The following is a 17583-nucleotide window of genomic DNA, read 5'->3' on the forward strand; positions in this document are numbered from 1 at the left end:
CACCTCTGGGCACACCACACTTCATCTGAACTGTGAGTGCCTTCCTTCCCTAAATGTCATTTCATTTTTGTACCTGTTCTTGAGAGTTGTCAGCCCACGAACACATCTTTTTTTTGTAAGAATGCTGGCTCAGCATGAACCAGAAAGCGATTACATGCAACTATGCTCAGAGCCCTGACAAACACAGTCATAACACAGCGTACTAGATCGGATCCAAGCCATTTGTGTCATTACATTACGCCCTTCAGGTGCTTAGTCCTTCCTGCCCTTTCTGTCCTCAGCCTTTCATTTCACAGCCTAGGAAGAAGCCCTACACAAGTGATAGAAGGCAAGGTACCAGCCTCTGATGCCCCACACTGCTGTGACTTGTGTCAAATTATAGCTAGAGTGATTTGGTAATCCAAATCAATGCAATAATCTGATCCGTGGGGAGCAGCACTCTACATTGTTGTGCTGAGTGGCCACAATGGTACAAGCTCTGTCAGCTTTTCCCACCAGCTTTTTGACCTACTGAAGCCTGCACGCATATATTGAGCAACTGATGACACAGGGAAAAGTCTGACACATTCAGGCTGTTAAAAGGCACAAAACATATACTTTAAGTCCCAAGAAAATGCTTCAATTAAATTCCATTTTTGAACAAGAGTATATTTAGCCTAGCTATTATTAAAGGTTACTGCTATGTAGTGTGGACTTCATGTATTTGAAGAACATGTTAATGAACAGAAAGAAAAATATTTATGTTGGTGGATAACATTCAGATTATAAGAAAGGATGGGGGGAGTATCCAAAGGTTGAGAGGTCTATCTCAGTTAAGCACATAAAGGACGGACATTTACGCAGGCCTTCTGAGGCTGCAGGATTCAATTTGTGTAATGAAAGGCTCTCAGAACACCTGATCTGTCTTGGTTCAGTTCAGTCAGGCTGAAAAGTACTGCATGGCCTTGCATGCAGAAAATCTGACACTTTTTTTTAATATCCATTGAGATTTCTTACAACATCAACACTAGAAGACAGGCTAAAAGTTTTCTTTCAAATATGATATGAATAAACCATGTGATTCATTAATTATGACTCTTTAGAAAGTAGACAGGTACAGAAGGTCTGCTAACTTGGTTTTACAGCATACCTGAAAAAAAACACAGAACAGAAAGAAAGAAAAACTGGCTTATTAACTCCCATCACCCAAGATCTTATGGTAGCAGCAAAGATTATTTCACAATATTCTCATTCAAAGGGTTATTAACCCTTTAAAAAGCAATGCCAGTATGTACTAGATGTACAGTATTGAGCTTGAAAAAGGTCAATGTAAGATACTAGATGAAAGCTGGATACAGACTTCCTTTTAAACAAAAAAACAAGCTTGCCTCTAGTCTCTTATATTCAGAACAGAGTTGAAAAAAATATAAACTAAGAGTTAGGGAGAATTATTCTACCAAAACTGAAGATGGGACATCCAAGTGGTGTGTGTATATGTTTGTGTTAAAAGGGAAAGGAAAGGGAAAAAGGAAAAAAAAGTAAAAAAGGAAAAAAAAAAGAAAAAAGGTTCCTAAGAAGCACTTGATACCACATCAAAAATCTGTTCCTAAAACATTGCCCATATCCCTTCTTTAGAAGAGAGAAAGAAAAGATTGAAAATAATCCATCTTTCTACGTCTGCTGTCCCTCTCCCATACTCCTCATTCTCCCAATCTGTATACTCTTCATTGTCCTATTTGTTGGGATACAACAACTGCCAACACATTAATGTGATAAAGCAGTAAGTAATGGCCCAGTAATATTACTCCGGTCTTTCCCTTTGGTCCAAGTTAGAGCACAGTGGCAGCTGACAATTTCTCTTCCTTGAAGTCTCCCACCTATTGCATCATACCTCCTGATTCATGTTATTACTTCAAAATGTATTTCACCAGCAAGCCTCAAATTCACGACTCTCTCTACAACATCAGTTCTGGGTTGTAGAACTTTTCTCCTTGTTCCAAGTTGAACCAATGCTAGCTGAAACCAATGCTGCTCAGCAAGAAGAAATGCTTAAAGACCTACTAAGTCCTTGTCACCACTCTCCTATTGATGATACAGACAATTACCCAGCAAAACAGTGCAAAACTATGTGCTCCAAGTGACTCCTGCTCGGCTAAGGTTACCAAACAGCACCAATTTAAAAAACAAAACAAAACAAAACAAAACAAACCCCCACCAATTTCTTTCACTTTTAGATTCCTAGAAATCCTGTCCTTTCCTCTGAGTCTACCCACAGTAAGCTATGCCTCTGTCATCTTCAGATTCACTCACTACATCTGACTTTATCTGAAGCTGTACATGACAATGATACACAACTTAGAGAAGCTAGACACCCAGCCCTCTCTTTGGCTCACCTTCAACATCAGACCATATCATTCTGACAATCTGGGCCTTTCCTCAAAAACCCAATTTACTGCTAATATCAGTTTGAACCTTGGATCTACAATTTTAAAGCAAGCAAGAAATCTCATCTTAGTTCCATCAGGGATCAGATTGCAATCTATAAACCAAGCCACAACCTGTGCTCTTCAGGAGCAAAGCCAATCAGAAAGATATGGGCTGAAAAGGAGACTTGAGCACTCCTTATTGAAAAGAACAACATTCTGTAGGAGATCAGGGAAACCTACAAGCAGACCTACCTTCAGAAACAGTGGCAAAAACTGATCTTCTTTCTGTAAGTGGTAACTACAATCTGAATACCCCAACACCCGTACCACCAAAAAAACCCCCAAAACAAAAACCCAAACAAACAAACAAAAAAGCCCTAACCAAAAAACCCAACCCACCCCCCAAACCTATCCAAACACTATTTTGACTTTTCGGCTCTACCACAGAAGATATGCCAGAATTGCCATGAATTAAAAAATGGATGCTGCTACTGATTTGATGTGGAGACTGCTCAAATATCATCTAAGCATTATCACTGTTGATTTCCCCTTTTATATTTTCAATTCCTAAAAAAAACATAATCAAGCTGCTCACAAAGCAAGTAAAATGGTAAAAGGCAGCAGCAAAAATGTTTTGCTGCTTTAGCACTTCAGACTTCATCAAGCATCTACACAGCTATGTTAGCTCAACTCCCCCAAAGACTGGTGATGCCACCTAACTTGAACCTTCCTGTGCTCATGCTGAAGAATATCATGGAAGTAGCATTTCCACTCAATCTAGTTATGCTTGATTACTTTGCAACTACAAAAAGTAAAACAAGGTTGCTAACTAGAAAAATCACCTCAGTAGAGGAGTTACAAAATAAATACAAGCTGAGCCTGCACTTTCCCCCCGCTATCACCTGGAGGAAAGAGCTGACATATTGAAGATGGCGAGGCACATTCACGAAGCATTTTGCCAAAGTTTAACAATGCAACTCACATTTACTTCAATCAATATAGAGTGAAAACAATGGGAAAAATCGGGAATTTGTTATGATATTTGAATGCTCAGCATAAAACACATTTCTATAATGAAACAGAACTATAGACACAATACAAGAACACACCAAAACCAGACACAGGCCTAAATCGATTCCTATTCTGGACAAATTTAGAATTTAAATATATGCTTAAGTATTACTTAGAACAGAGATATTCACTGGGCATCAGCAGCAATTCACAACGTTATCTGGTTGAAAAAAAAAGTTATCATCAAAAGCTAGATTTTATTGTGGTATATCAGAGAATCATGATAGCTGTAAAGCTGTTGCTTTAAAACCTACTCTGTTAATGGCACAGAATTTTAATTATGTGATATTCTCTAGGGCTACACACACTTCTTACTGACAGAAAATTATTATCATTTATATATTATTTTACCTGGAATTTTATTTTTTGCCAAATGTGAGGCACAATAAACTGTTTCAAGAAGCGTTCATCTTCACTCCAGAACAGTCGGATGTCAGGGATATTGTACAGGATCATGGCCAGCCTCTCCAAACCCAAGCCAAATGCCCAGCCAATTTTATCCTGAGCACCAGCTGCAATAAACAAACAAACAAGATAAAAATTCAAGAGCTTAAGTTCACAACATGAAAAATTGCTGATAAAATGTTCATCTATTTACCAAGGAAAAAAAGAAAAGTGAAGTGGCAAGACAGAAAAGCCTACAAGTAATGGCCAAATGAAAGATTTAAAGGCTACAGGACAGATCCTACTTCCATCAAAGACTGCAGCAAGACTGGGCACATCACAGAGTCCAGGAACCAAAAGTGATAATAAAATAAAGCCGCACCCTTGGCAATTTGTGTCCAAAGTTTCAGATAGACTTTGAGAAAAACTGCATAAAGCTATACAGCACTTCCCTTTACTATCTTTAGAGCTGAGCACTTCCACACCTGACTCAGTTGTGTTTTATAAGACACGTAAACATGAATTTCCTGCTCAGAATATTTTACTTGGGCTGACAGACCAGGCCAAGCCTATGCAGCATTAACATCACTACAAACATTTGAGTGGATCAAAATTGCCTCTTTTGAGGCATCTGGCAGAAACAGAGCAATGGGATGTGAAGTGCTGTCGCATTAGCATCACACCTCCAACCAGGAAACTCCTGGGCTGCTGTCCCTGGGAAAAACCACCGCTCCCACATACACAAGCCTCTTTCATACAGCACTAAATATAAAAAGACAAGAATATTTAATACAGAAGAGCTGTACAGATTTTAATGACACAACATTTCTGTCAGGAAAGTAAATATTCATACCTTCCTTCATTTACAGGGCAGGAGCACTGCGTCATTAAATGGGGATTTTTTCGACACCAAGAACCAACTCCATGTTTAGTCATCATCCTACTGGTTTTAAAATAAGCTGAGCCCAGCAGCTCTGGTAAAGGCTCAGAGCTTTTTAAAACTTAAACAAATGCCTAAATAAACACACTTATGCTGAAATGATGTGTGACAGTCTTGACTCTTCACCATCAGCACTGGCAGTGTGCTGCTGAGTCATATAATATCACTGTACATCTCACAGCTATCCAGCTAGACCAAGGCCATACCTGCCTCCCCCAGTATTAATTTAAACTCTAATTTTCTGGAAACTTTGAACTCAGCAACTTCCTCACCATCACGCAGGAGGCTGGAGGCAGAAGTCTACTTTCTGACCCCTGTCTCTGCTACCAGAAAGGAGACAGCTCTGGTTATTTGGGGGCTGATGACATCCTGAGGTACGCTGTCACATTCAATGCTGAGACGAAACAGTCCAGATTCCCGTTTAAATACAGGCAGGCATAACAAGCTTGGGAAAAGAGACACAGTCATCATTTTGATTCTTTTAATTAATTTGAGCCTGCCTATTTCCCTGGAATACCAAGTCCTTAGAAGAACCTCTCTGTGCCTCATCTGCAACCTCAGCAGTATTGCACTGCCACAGGAATTTGGTCAACTTCACAAGAGTACTTCCCAGAGGAGACTGGATATTCTGCCTTGTCCCTTCTCGTGTGCTCATAGGCAAGATTTTGCACTTTCTGACCTCTGAAAGTAGTTTATCAACTGAATTGTGGAAGTCCTGAGAAACAGAGGACTGAGGGTGAACTCAAAAGGTACCTCATGGCAGAGCTGCTCAAACTAGTATGCTTAGACCAACCAACAGACTTTGAGATAAGTCAACCTAGGAAACTTACAATCCATGCTACATTACATGAGGAGTTGCATTATTTGTTACTGTGGATTGAGTTATTTTTAGAGAAAGGACAGTAACTACACAGAATGTATAGAAATTTGTGTTTGGGAAAGATTTTGAGCTTAAGTGTAAGCCACAAACTGTTTCTTTTCCAAGCTGGAAGTACTATTACTCTCCATACTCCAGTATTTGAAAGTAATTATATTTTTATGGCTATGAAGAAGGGAAGATAATTCATTGCAATGGTGTTGCTTGCCCAAATTTCCAGCTTGTCTTTCTTAGATCATCAATTCCTGCCTCGGTACAAAACTCCTATTCATTTCAAAAGTGCCAGACTTTCACATATGTATGGGTACTTCTGCAGACTGATGAACACAGTCCACCCTCTTCTCCAGAGGCAAAGTAGAGCACCTGGAGCAGTATCCATGAGGGTTCTGAATGGCCACTGCTTAATCATCAGTGTTAATGAACTCACTGATGCTCATCTAAGTATACATGATGGGGTTGATGACCCTCCTTCCCCACATTAGTGATGATTACTAGTAGATTGGACAGGAAAAAAAAAAGGATATAACAGAAGATGAGCAGAATGGGTATATATTCTGATAAGCAGAGCTTTACGTTTAAGATTTGTGCTTTTTTAATATTTTGATGTAAGAATGGTTTTTGTTGTAACTCTTTTTTACTCAGACTTTATACCTAATTGATTTGCTATGCACTTTTATTCTGCAAGGAATGTTTTGATTTTACATCAGCAATTTGTTTGTTTGTTTGTTTTTGTTTTAGGAGGACTGGGACACATCACAGGTTTTTGCACTATGTAGCAGACAAAAAGTTCTTTACCCAGCTATCTGCTTAGCAGCTCAGAGCACTGTCGTCCGAGATATGAATAAACACCTAGTTGTAGAACTTTTGGATGATCCTCATACAATTAACCTCCAGATCTCAAACTTCTCAAGTGTCGACAGTCAAAGCCATATCAGTGAAGCATTCCCTCTACTCAGAAAAAAAAAAAGGGGGGGTGTGTGTGAATTCAGATCATTATAATTCCTCCTCAAATTGGCACTGGCAAATCTCCACTGCACTTTGCATCTTCAGTTATTTTGTCTCTGATCTCTTCTCCAACTTCCTATTTGTAAAGCTCCAAGTTAATGTAGCATTGACTTAAAGCATCTGAAGAACTACTTTGGGGAACTCAGCAAGACTAAAGCACTCTTCTAAACATATTTCTGACTGGAAATGACCAGGTGGCTTAGAAGTTAAATGTGTAGTTAACCACCCTGTTGAGTGAGAGTGCAACCCAAAGCTTTTCACAGCACGTATATATGAATACACTGAATTTTGGCAAGTAGTATGCAAAGAAGTCAAGTGAATGTGAGTCAACATGACAGAAAGAACAAACACAGAATAGCTTTAAATGTGGCAAAAAACAAGTTGACGTTCTGATGAGAAGACCTGGCCAAAGTGGCAGATTCCAGGGACCTGGTGGGGCAATCATAGCATCACTGCTTGAAATAACACAGCCCAATGGATAAAGCTTTCCTGACATACAAGCCTTCCCCAACTGGCCCTCAAAGTTTTGTACGCTGCCAGGCTCCTGCTGCCTCATGTGAAAAAATTGACTACCCACCAGATGAAAATTGCTGGAAGCTTTGCATGTCAGGTAGCCAAAGATGGAAAAGGAAAGGATAAAATGGTTTGACTGGCTTCCCACACTGGGGGCTGAGACAGTCTAACCTGACTCCAGAATGTTGCACCATCGCAGCTGTGTCTTACAAGGGAGCTCAAGAGTCCTTATCTTCCTTGAGAAGTCATATCTATCTGTCCTTCTTTTAAGCTTTGAGCCCAGATGAATCAGTTTACACTTAAATGTAGACCAGTCAAGCCATTCTCAAAAAAACATTGTTAAATGAAAGCTAAATTTGATCAGTCAGGATGGGAAGCTTCGTAATTATCCACTGAGGCATATATAATGACCTGCCAGAACTCATGGATTATATCCCACTGAATCGACAGAAATACCCACAGACAGAAACATTTACCTTCTCAAAGAGTGTGAGGCAAGACATTTTGCACTGTACAAGATTTTTAAGATGTTTTGCAATGCGGTGTTAGGAGCAGGTTGACAAAACTTTTTTGTTATACACTTCAGTCACACTTATTTTTATATCTATGCTGGCTTTTATTTAACAATTTTTGCTACTCCTGTAAAACTGCCAATAAATAAATCTTTCTTTCAATAGAGCCTAAACTGGGTCTTCAAATTGTTATACTCAGCAGTTACTGAGAAGTGAAAGAAATTAAATTTTGATCTTGGATTGAGGCAAAGTCAGGAGCATACAACAGCCTGAATACAAGGTGTTCTTCACAAAATGCCCCCGAATTAATATACCCAAAGTGTGTGTAGGTGAAACCTGGGATGAGTTCCAGAAGCAAAGACCTGAATTTGATCTCCTGCTTTCCCTGGACCAAACCATGGCTGTTAATGGAGCAAATTCAGGAACTGAAATGGTGGGGAGAGGGGTGAACAGATTCTCAAGGACAGACAGACTACACATCACATTTTATAAAACAAATCAGTGCTTTAACTATGTAGAAAGTAAGTTATAGACATAATGAACACGTGACGACACAAAACATCAGGAATTCCTGAAACAAAGACCTATACCCACATTTGAGCCCTATGTGATTAATGGACAGCTTATGAACAAGGCTTTGAAAACCAGCTTCTGCAAAAGAAACATTTACTTATCGCAAGAGACTAGGAATACATATTCTACACGATGGCCACAGCGATGAGGTAAACCATGTTTACCTGTGTTAAAAATAAGCAATTTTAAATTATTTCCTACTCCAGATAAAGCTCCCATATGTCGGGAGTCAAAGGTTTTACATGAAAAAATATACTAAGGTGTATAACACAGAAGAGCTTCTGAAAGTACAAGGTCAGGTGGCTGGGATGTTAAGCAACCGAGGCCAAAAAGCTTACTGAAGTTTTCTTCTGAACTGCTCTCTTCAGCAAAAGCAAAAATCAAAACCGTCATATTATTCTCTAACTCTGTTAAATTGATGCATTCAGGCTCCCGTGTGCAATTCAGTTTAAATTACCTCCTAAAATAAGGACTTGGCTTTCAGACTATGCATGCTAAGTAAGCCACTCCTCAAGAACTCAAGAAAAGCAGTAAACATTCAATTATGCCTATTCTGTGGAAGAAGAACTTATCTTTCTAAATCTCATATGTGGAATAATTTTCTAACAATAATAGTCACTTTGAGACCACAGTTTTGTCTCCTGGGTCAGACTGATCTGTTCTGTTTGCTCCACTTGAAAACTAAGCAAAAGAACTTTAAAGGCTTTGATTGAGTTTTTAATATGTATGTTTATTTTTGTTCCATAATCAAAATAGCTGGGTACATACTAAAGGAACAGCCTATTTAAAAAATTTCTACCGAGGGAAGCCACCCACTAGATTCAACTTTATTCTAATATGTAATTAACATATATTCTACCATTTTATCAATATTTTACCAGGCCAAATACCTGGGAGGAAAATGTTTCTGATCAGGAGAAATGGATGACCAGAGCAGAAGAGGACAGGAAAACTAGATTAACAAGAAGAGAAAAGAACGAACCAAAGCAACAAGAAGGAAGAACTTCCCCTATTTTTTCCCATGTCGGACTGATACTTTTATTTTCCAATTCTTTTATCTTTCTGCTTCTGAAATTATGAATTCCTCAGTCCTCCTCCCCTGCTCCTTTCCATCTTCCTATCTTTGCGCGTGTCAACTTCTGACATTCCCACAAGCCCTCCTAAGCATTCACAACAAAATCAATGACAAAACCACCATTAAACAGAATCTTACTTTAAACTTCAGATATTTTTCCAAAGTTCATAACCATACACTGTAATAATATTCAACCTTTCAAACTGTAGAAGATAAAGTATCCACTTAACTCCCAAGAGCAATACAAGATACTAGTCATTAACTACAAACACTTTTATGGTATATGGTCTTCCTTTTTCTCTGTACTTCAGTCTACATATCTGAACAAATGGCTTGCTTAGTTTTTGAGTTTTTTTGCTTTACCCCTGCATATCTCAAGACTGGACATTCTCCATGGAGGACAGTGCAATTTTCTGTCCTAATTTATGTCACAGAGCAAAAAATGAATTGACTCCTTTGGTCTATTTCCCCTGGCTCTGCCTGCGGGCTCCAATATTGCTCTTTTGTTCTGTGTATGTAAAACCAAATTCCAATTCCTTTGGTAATGTTTTGTTCATTCAGGCAAAGTTGGATTTTGAGGTTTTGGGTCTTTTAATACTGTAAATCTTCCCACGCATTGAGGCCATGTAGATTTGGAAAAATAAAAGCAATGAAGAAATACATGAGGGGCTGCCACTTGGCAGAAAGACCAAGTCTACATTACAGTTCAAAAATTCAATTACGAATCTCCTTTTCTCTGGGGTATATAAGTACAGCTGGACAAATTCACTTCATATATATTCATTGCCCCCAGATGCAACTTTCTTGTCAAAATTTCACCAATACCAAAGCTGATTGTTTAGTGTCTTACAAAATCATCTTTTCTTCCAGAACAACAGGCAGAGCAAGGAACAAGAACACAAAGACTACCACAATGCGATACAATCTTCAAGAGATTAAGATATCCTCAAAAAATACAGAGGCAGCAGTTTATATATAATAGCATGGGACGCTATCAGCATCTGTTTGATATTCCTGTTCAAAAATCAGAACACCTGTATATATTGAGGTTAAAAACTGTGTTCAGCTGATAGCAGCACAGTGTCATGGTTACTCTGAAAGCCTGACACTGCACAGTAAATTCAACTTTTACAGGCAGGGACTAACACCACATTTTGTGTTTCTACAGCACCTACCATAAAGAAGCCTTGGGCTCATGACTGGGGTTCCTTGGCTTTATAATATATAAAAATAATAGACAGATAAGGTTAATGATTTAACTACACTCTTCTGTCACAAACTCATTCTTTGGAAGAACTCATGAAAAGCCTCACAATCACGTAGGCATCACTTGCCTTATAACTGGGGTTGGGATAATAGTCCTTCCTTTCCCAGAATGATTTAGGTAAGACACATAGTAAATGTAAAACATTGAATTTCACAATAGTAGTTCAGCATTCTGATGGTAAAGCTATAAAGAGATTTCATATTGAAGTGCAGCATATATACTTGAACACAATCATAGAATCATTGACTCATAGAATAATAACAACAACAGTAAAATGACAATAATAGTAATAATAAAAGAATTGGAATATACAAAACAAGTGATGCACAATGCAATTGCTCACCACTCGCCAACCAATGCCAAGTTAGCTTCAAAGAAGCAGTCTGCACCCCCCAGGCCAACTCCCCCCAGTTTATATACTGGGCATGACATCACATGGTATGGAATACCCCTTTGGCCAGTTTGGGTCAGCTGCCCTGGCTGTGTCCCCTCCCAACTTCTTGTGCCCTTCCAGCCTTCTTGCTGGCTGGGGATGAGAAGCTGAAAAATCCTTGACTTAGTCTAAACACCGCTTAGCAATAACTGAAAACATCAGTGCATTACCAACATTCTTCTCATACTGAATCCAAAACATAACACTATACCAGCTACTAGAAAGAAAATTAACTCTACCCCAGCTGAAACCAGGACACATAGTTTGAAAGGCGTTTCTCACTTTTGCTTACAAAGGGCTGGCTTCCCAAGCCATGCCTGCTTATTGATCTCCAGTCTGAAAAAATTTGACCATTGCATGTTCCTGGGCAAAATGATTTCTGTCAATAGGTCTCGTGCTATTCAAAGACATGGATATGTTTTAAATATATAATTACAGGAAGTAAGTACTACAGATGAGATCAGACACTTCCAAGTGGGGTTTGCAGACAATGCCACAAAAGGACCCTCTTGCATTTCTCTCTACATTGCTCCTGAGTATAACATTTCCAGTTGGCATGTGTCAACCTGGCCACCTGCAAATATCTTTATCTGCACCTATAATATACCTATGGATGCTCAACTAGTCTCCTGGTACATTTTGTACGCAAGGCATGCATAAAAGGGAAAGTATACAGCTGTAGCACTAATGGATACCTCAGGAAACTCAATTCTGTGCCTCAGGAAAAGGCTTAGTGAGCCATGACCTGCTCTTCCGCCTGGGCCTAAAATCTCCTCCGTTGCCCTTTCTCATGCCCATGTTCCAAGGAACACTAAGATGGAGCAAAACCTGAACATACAAATGAGTTTCTTTAGCTTGTAGTGCACTGCTTGACGTCTGTGCGGCCACGACCCTTTGAACTGCATCACCTGGGAAAGGACCTGGGCTGTGCCTAACCCCACGCCTGCTCAGGGACACTGTGGAATGGTACCTCCATGCCCAGCGCTTTTCTGGGGAAGGAACTGAAGGGTTTCACTGAAGGCAAAACAGTTCTCCCTCCTGCTCAGTTCATGTTTTGAAATTGTACCTGGTCATTAACAACTTGATGGCTATTAATGTATTGTCTTTGGATTTGGGGAAGCTTCCAAGAGGAAGCAGAAATATCTGCAAAAAAATGTTGAGCAGAAGCATAATTCTGGGGATGCCATTGGCTACTTCACCACTACACATTGCTAGGTATCTGGTCTAAGCCAGTCCCTTCAGCTCTACTATAAATGGGGAGAGAGATCACAAATAATTATCCACTCTATCATAAGACATGTACAGACAAAACACTTAACTTTTAGACAGGTAAAGCAGATTGGATAAATTTGATCCTACGTGCCCATTTCAGCTTCAATTTTTGTCATGAAATAAGCATTCCTGTTTAATTACAAGGAAGAGAACAAAAATCTTTCATCTCAGAGTAATCACCTCACATTAATTTGTCTTTTGGATTTCTTTCTCGGATTTCTTTTAATTAGTTTCATGATTTCTAGTAACCTCTTTTATGATTTAGGAATTCATATGACACAAATACAATGGAATTTACATTTTAAGTATTCTCCTGTCCTTATCTCCCTCTTCCTGCACTGCACAAAGTGCCTGTAGCCACTTTTTTAAAATTTATAGTTTATTTAATTTATTTTAAATCATCTTATTCACCAGTAATACTACAGTATCACAGCCAGACCTCCATGCTCTTCTTATGAGTAGAACATTTAAGTTAGTGACTATTTTTAAAATTAACCTACCATCTCCATATGAAGCAAGTGACAAAAAAAAATATTGAAAAGGAAGTAATTGTTCGTTAAAGTTTAAATTGACTCTTTTTTTCTCTACTTCCTGATTTGTAAGAAATTCCTGATTTCTCACAGCAGTGTGTTTATTTCTGAAAAACAATGATTTCTTAAAAAGTGACATAAATTGTATTACAATGTGGCATAAAGTGGTTGAAGGAGTTTCACACAATACAGTATTACCAGCTTCTACACTATTGCAGTCGGAAGAAATGTAACGTTGTGAAGTCCCATATAAACTATCCAAGAAAAGCTTGGGAAAAGACACAAGGAGAGGTTTTGCTTGAAGTCCTTGAATTAGTTTGTGGAAGCACCTTAGCTGTACATTTTGCAGACACTTCTTGCCCACTCTTGGCATGAAGCTGACAAGGCAGGTAAAAGATTATGGAAACAGATGCACGAGCAATAAATAAATACAAGTGAAGCAGATTATGCTCTGCAATTCCTTCTAGCAAAACAGCATGACTAAAACAACCCTACAGTAAATGAAATCAATAGAAAAGGAAAAGACTCTTACAAGAACTTGCTTTTCCCTCAGGGACTAGTATCTTGGCAAGATATCACTGCTATTTTATACATTCAAAATTAAGTTTATATGTAGTCTTTCAATGTACACTTTTAAATCCCCCTTTTATACTATGTATCTCTAATGACATTTCCTAGCAAAGTGTGTCAATAGCAAAATGTCCCATTTTACACGCAAGGCTGTTTTCCCAGACATGATGGGCATCCAGGGAAGTATATGCTTTGCTAAAATGAAAACCAAAATATTACCTTATTAGACAACAGCAATGTGTCCCCAACACAGTGAACTGGTAAAACTTGTTTTTATTTGGAAGGCTTGAAGAGATTCTTCTTAACAATGTACCTTTCCTTCAGCAAAAGGTCTGTGTCAGAACAATTCCAGCAGCAAGAAGTTGGTTCTGCTGGTACGAAGTACGTCTACAGCACACCTACACTGGCTGACCTCTCCTATACAGGGCTGGGGAGTGACACACACACAGGGCATGTGTTACACTACATGATGTGTTACACTAAGTTACTGATACACTGATGATGTCCAGCTGGTGCTGTACACGTGCTTATGTAAACATGTTAGCAACCCACAGACAACCTCTCGATGTATTACTGGAGTTACAGCTGGCAAGTAGAGTTATACCACTAACAGCCAGAAATGAAGGGAATGCTCATTGCAAAAGGACGGACTGCAGGATAAGCCCGTAACTACCCTCTCCCCAGGTATATGTACTGTATAGAACAGTTTACTCCCTTACAGAGGGACCAAAGCACAAAACAGAACAGCTTGCTTTACCTTTGAAGGAGGAGGGATTTGCCTCAGAAAACATATTCAAAGGCAGCAAAGACTGCCACATAAAGCACTCCAACTCCTACAGCTGCTTGAAAAAAACCCATGATTCTCCCACTATGTTCACATAAACTCTCAATTATATTTAATATTTTGTATGTGTAATAATTATAGAGGTATATAGACACAGAATTACTCTACAAAACTTGTAATTATATTACACTGATGACTCATAAGAATATGATATACAACAGAATATCTCCATTTTTCAGTTTTCAATTTAAAACAACCAGAAAATGGCTCACAAAAGTGAGCCTTAATACAACACTTGGTGTTTCAATGAAACATTCAGATATTCTGAAATGCTAGAATTAAGGTTGCCTGAGGAACACTAACATGCTCTGATCTTAGAAATACATGATGATGCTGTCTTCATTGAGACAAACAAGTATTAATCTTTCCACAAGACTTTGCTCTGCTCAGCACAGAGAAGAGGCAATGGTTAATGATCCCTGTTTGCTTTCCTTGCGTCACCGAACATGTACCCCAAGTGCCTTACACACTGAGCAATATTCAAGCAGAGCTCTGAAGACACATTCTTTCTTTTATGAGCTTCCCAATGAAGCAGTCAGCTCCACAATATTTAAATGCCTGAAAAATATTAAGGACTTTTTTTTTTTTTCTTCCAAATGCCTCCATGAATTGAGGAAGTATTGCTGTCTCCTGTATTGCAGACTGGGAACTTGGGCACAGAGACTTTAAGATCAAAAGCATCTATTAATGCTGCTCGCAATCTGAGATACCTGGGACCTGATGTTTCTGAGCACCAAGCATTACACGGTGTTTAATATGTTCAAAGTACAGCTCCCTATTACTACAGCTGCAGCTGTGAGCACTCAACACTTCTGCAAATCAGACCTAATGGTCTCAAGTCAGGCACTGAGACAACAAAAAGCACGCAGTTAGCAGCCACATGCAAAAAGTTTGAGTTAGGAGATGTTCTTACACTCAGCTAGGAACTTTTTCGCTCAGGAAGGAAGAGAAGGCAGAGAGGCGTTCAAGAGCATAGACTGTCCTTTCCTGCTGTTATTAAAGGCACCTATTTTGTGCTTTCCAACTACTGCCTTAATGAGGCAGAGGCTTGCAAGAGCAGAATCCTCCACCTAGCAGTCCCAATTCATCCACAGAGGAATGATCATCCAGGAAACTGAATCAGATAGCGGTCCTTCACAGGAGAAGTAGTAAACTTAGCAATGCCCTTTGCCTCTTAAACTGCCTCCCCAACCCCCCAGGACTCCCGCTTTTCAGCCAAGAAGGTTACTCTCTCTCTTGCAGCATGGAGGTTTCGAGGGAGCGAGCGTCCTGCGTTCTGGGAAGATGTTGATGGATGCCTACAGCCCTGGACTGAACTGCAGAGACTCAGGCTGTGCTCACCTCACGGTGGACTGGATGAGTTCAGCTGACAGCAAGTCGTGGTACCAGTGAGCCTGCACTAACTGCAAGTTTCCAGAGGAAGCCAGAGCTAAACAAACTCCTGTGGATGAATGTGACTGAACCTTCACCCAAGTAGTGCTCTACCTTACTCACCCGACAGCCTCTGAGAAAGAGAGTACTATTTACTGAACACAGTTACGTACCTCTTGTATGCCTTCCCCCCGTCCTGAGACAACTGCCTCTTTCAATGAGCAGTCAAAACCGCACGTAAGGTGGGCTAAAGATGTAATCAGACTTGACTAGAAGTTGTCTCAAAACTACAGGAGTATATAATCTGAAGCCCACTGAAGACAACAAAGAAAAAAAAAAAGACACAAAGACTTCAGTAAGATATGGAAAAGTTCCTTCCTCACCAAACACCACCTTGTTCCATGCACAAGGCAGGGGCATGGAAGACAGACCACTGTCTTGGCAGGGAAAGAGACACATGCGCAGGTGTGTAGTCGGGGGATGCGTGTGAGTATCAGCACCTCAATGGGAAAGATCTGAGCTTCACTCAGTGAGTTTTCTATCTTCTTCATGGACTATATGAATGGAAATACTCTCATATACATATGACATAAATGAAAGGTTACTGCTTTGATTACATGGTATTTTAATACACTTCTAAAATATTTAAATGAATTAACCGAGAAGACTATTCATCTTCTTTTCTTTCTGGAGGAATGAATACATTAAGAAAAATAATTTCTCTTGCTCAGCTGAAAAAACTGCAATTTAAACCCCCTTATTAAAGAGATTCCTTTCTCAAAAAAAAAAGTCACTAGTTCTCTAACTGATGTTCCTTTTTCACAGCTGGTAATTAATGTGTTGTTATGCACCGAACTTAATTTTGGAAAGGTAATGCCACTGACACTTAAAGAAATGAATGCTAAAAGAAATCTTAGACCCCCTAATTCTGTAATTCCTATGTAATGACAATTAATGAAATACTATTTTCCACTGGGATTTTTTTAAAGCGCTAGATAAAGGGGCTGCTGTGCTTTTAAGATTTATTCTCATGATCAAGTTGTCTCTTATAGATATCAGAAATATAATTAAAAGATGACTCTTCCTAGAAAATAAACCTACAGATAGTTTTTAATTACATCTTGTTTCCTTTACAGTTTGAAAGTTGACAGCAATTGCTATAGAAACTCACAACTCTGGTAATTTTTGCCCTGCATTAATTTAGAGAAGTCCATCTTGAGTATCAGTCCCACTTGTCAATAGAGGAGAATCTGAAATATATTAACATTTAGTTTTACAGGACAGATACTAATTGGCTTGTTATTTTGTCACTGTGTAAATTTTCAGTGACCTTTCCCAAAAAGAAATAACAAGTCAATAGAAACTGTTTCTTCTTGACTTTCTCCACCCCCTTTTTAATATTTTTTTTTAAACAGCCATCTGAAGTTTCTTAATCCCTTTCCAGCTACATAGAGTTTCATTTTTACTTTTTTTATTTTTTTAAGGTACAAAGGATAAGTAAGGCAGTTTTGTTCTTTTTTTACTTTGCATTTTACTTTAATGGCAGTTTTCTAAATTGTTATCTCAACTAACATATTCCATATTTACAGTAAATAACATCAGGTTTTCCAGCACAAAGTATCCTAAGAACTCATTCCCCTCCTCACCCTCTCCCTCTCCCAGGAAATGGAAAAAGAAAACACAACAAAATGAAAACACAAAGGGGCCAGCTTTCAGCAGCTGATGCACATTTGTACATCTTGTAAAGAAATACCTGAACACACATAATCCATTTATCTACATACACCCACCGAACTTACTGAATAACAGTATTTGTAAATACGAGTTACATCAGCATAGCTGTGGATAAAGACTGAATCAGCCCAAATCCTATTATACTTGCTCCGCACTATACCACCACATGCCTGACACCCTTCCCTCCAGTGGGCAAGGGGTCTTGCT

The 17583-nt window shown here is 39.0% G+C and overlaps 1 protein-coding gene across 1 annotated transcript in view; it reads right to left on the reverse strand.

Annotated features, from left to right (window-relative positions):
* The window catches only part of FARS2 (phenylalanyl-tRNA synthetase 2, mitochondrial), a 193821-nt gene that overhangs the window by 99526 nt on the left and 76712 nt on the right, over positions 1-17583 (reverse strand). The window contains exon 4 of the mRNA XM_010573258.1: positions 3828-3988. Coding sequence (XP_010571560.1) covers positions 3828-3988 — 161 coding nt within the window. The remainder of the gene's footprint in view (positions 1-3827; positions 3989-17583) is intronic.

The sequence above is a fragment of the Haliaeetus leucocephalus genome, unplaced genomic scaffold (assembly GCF_000737465.1).
Source record: "Haliaeetus leucocephalus isolate CR32 unplaced genomic scaffold, Haliaeetus_leucocephalus-4.0 Scaffold373, whole genome shotgun sequence".
Lineage (NCBI taxonomy): Eukaryota > Metazoa > Chordata > Aves > Accipitriformes > Accipitridae > Haliaeetus > Haliaeetus leucocephalus.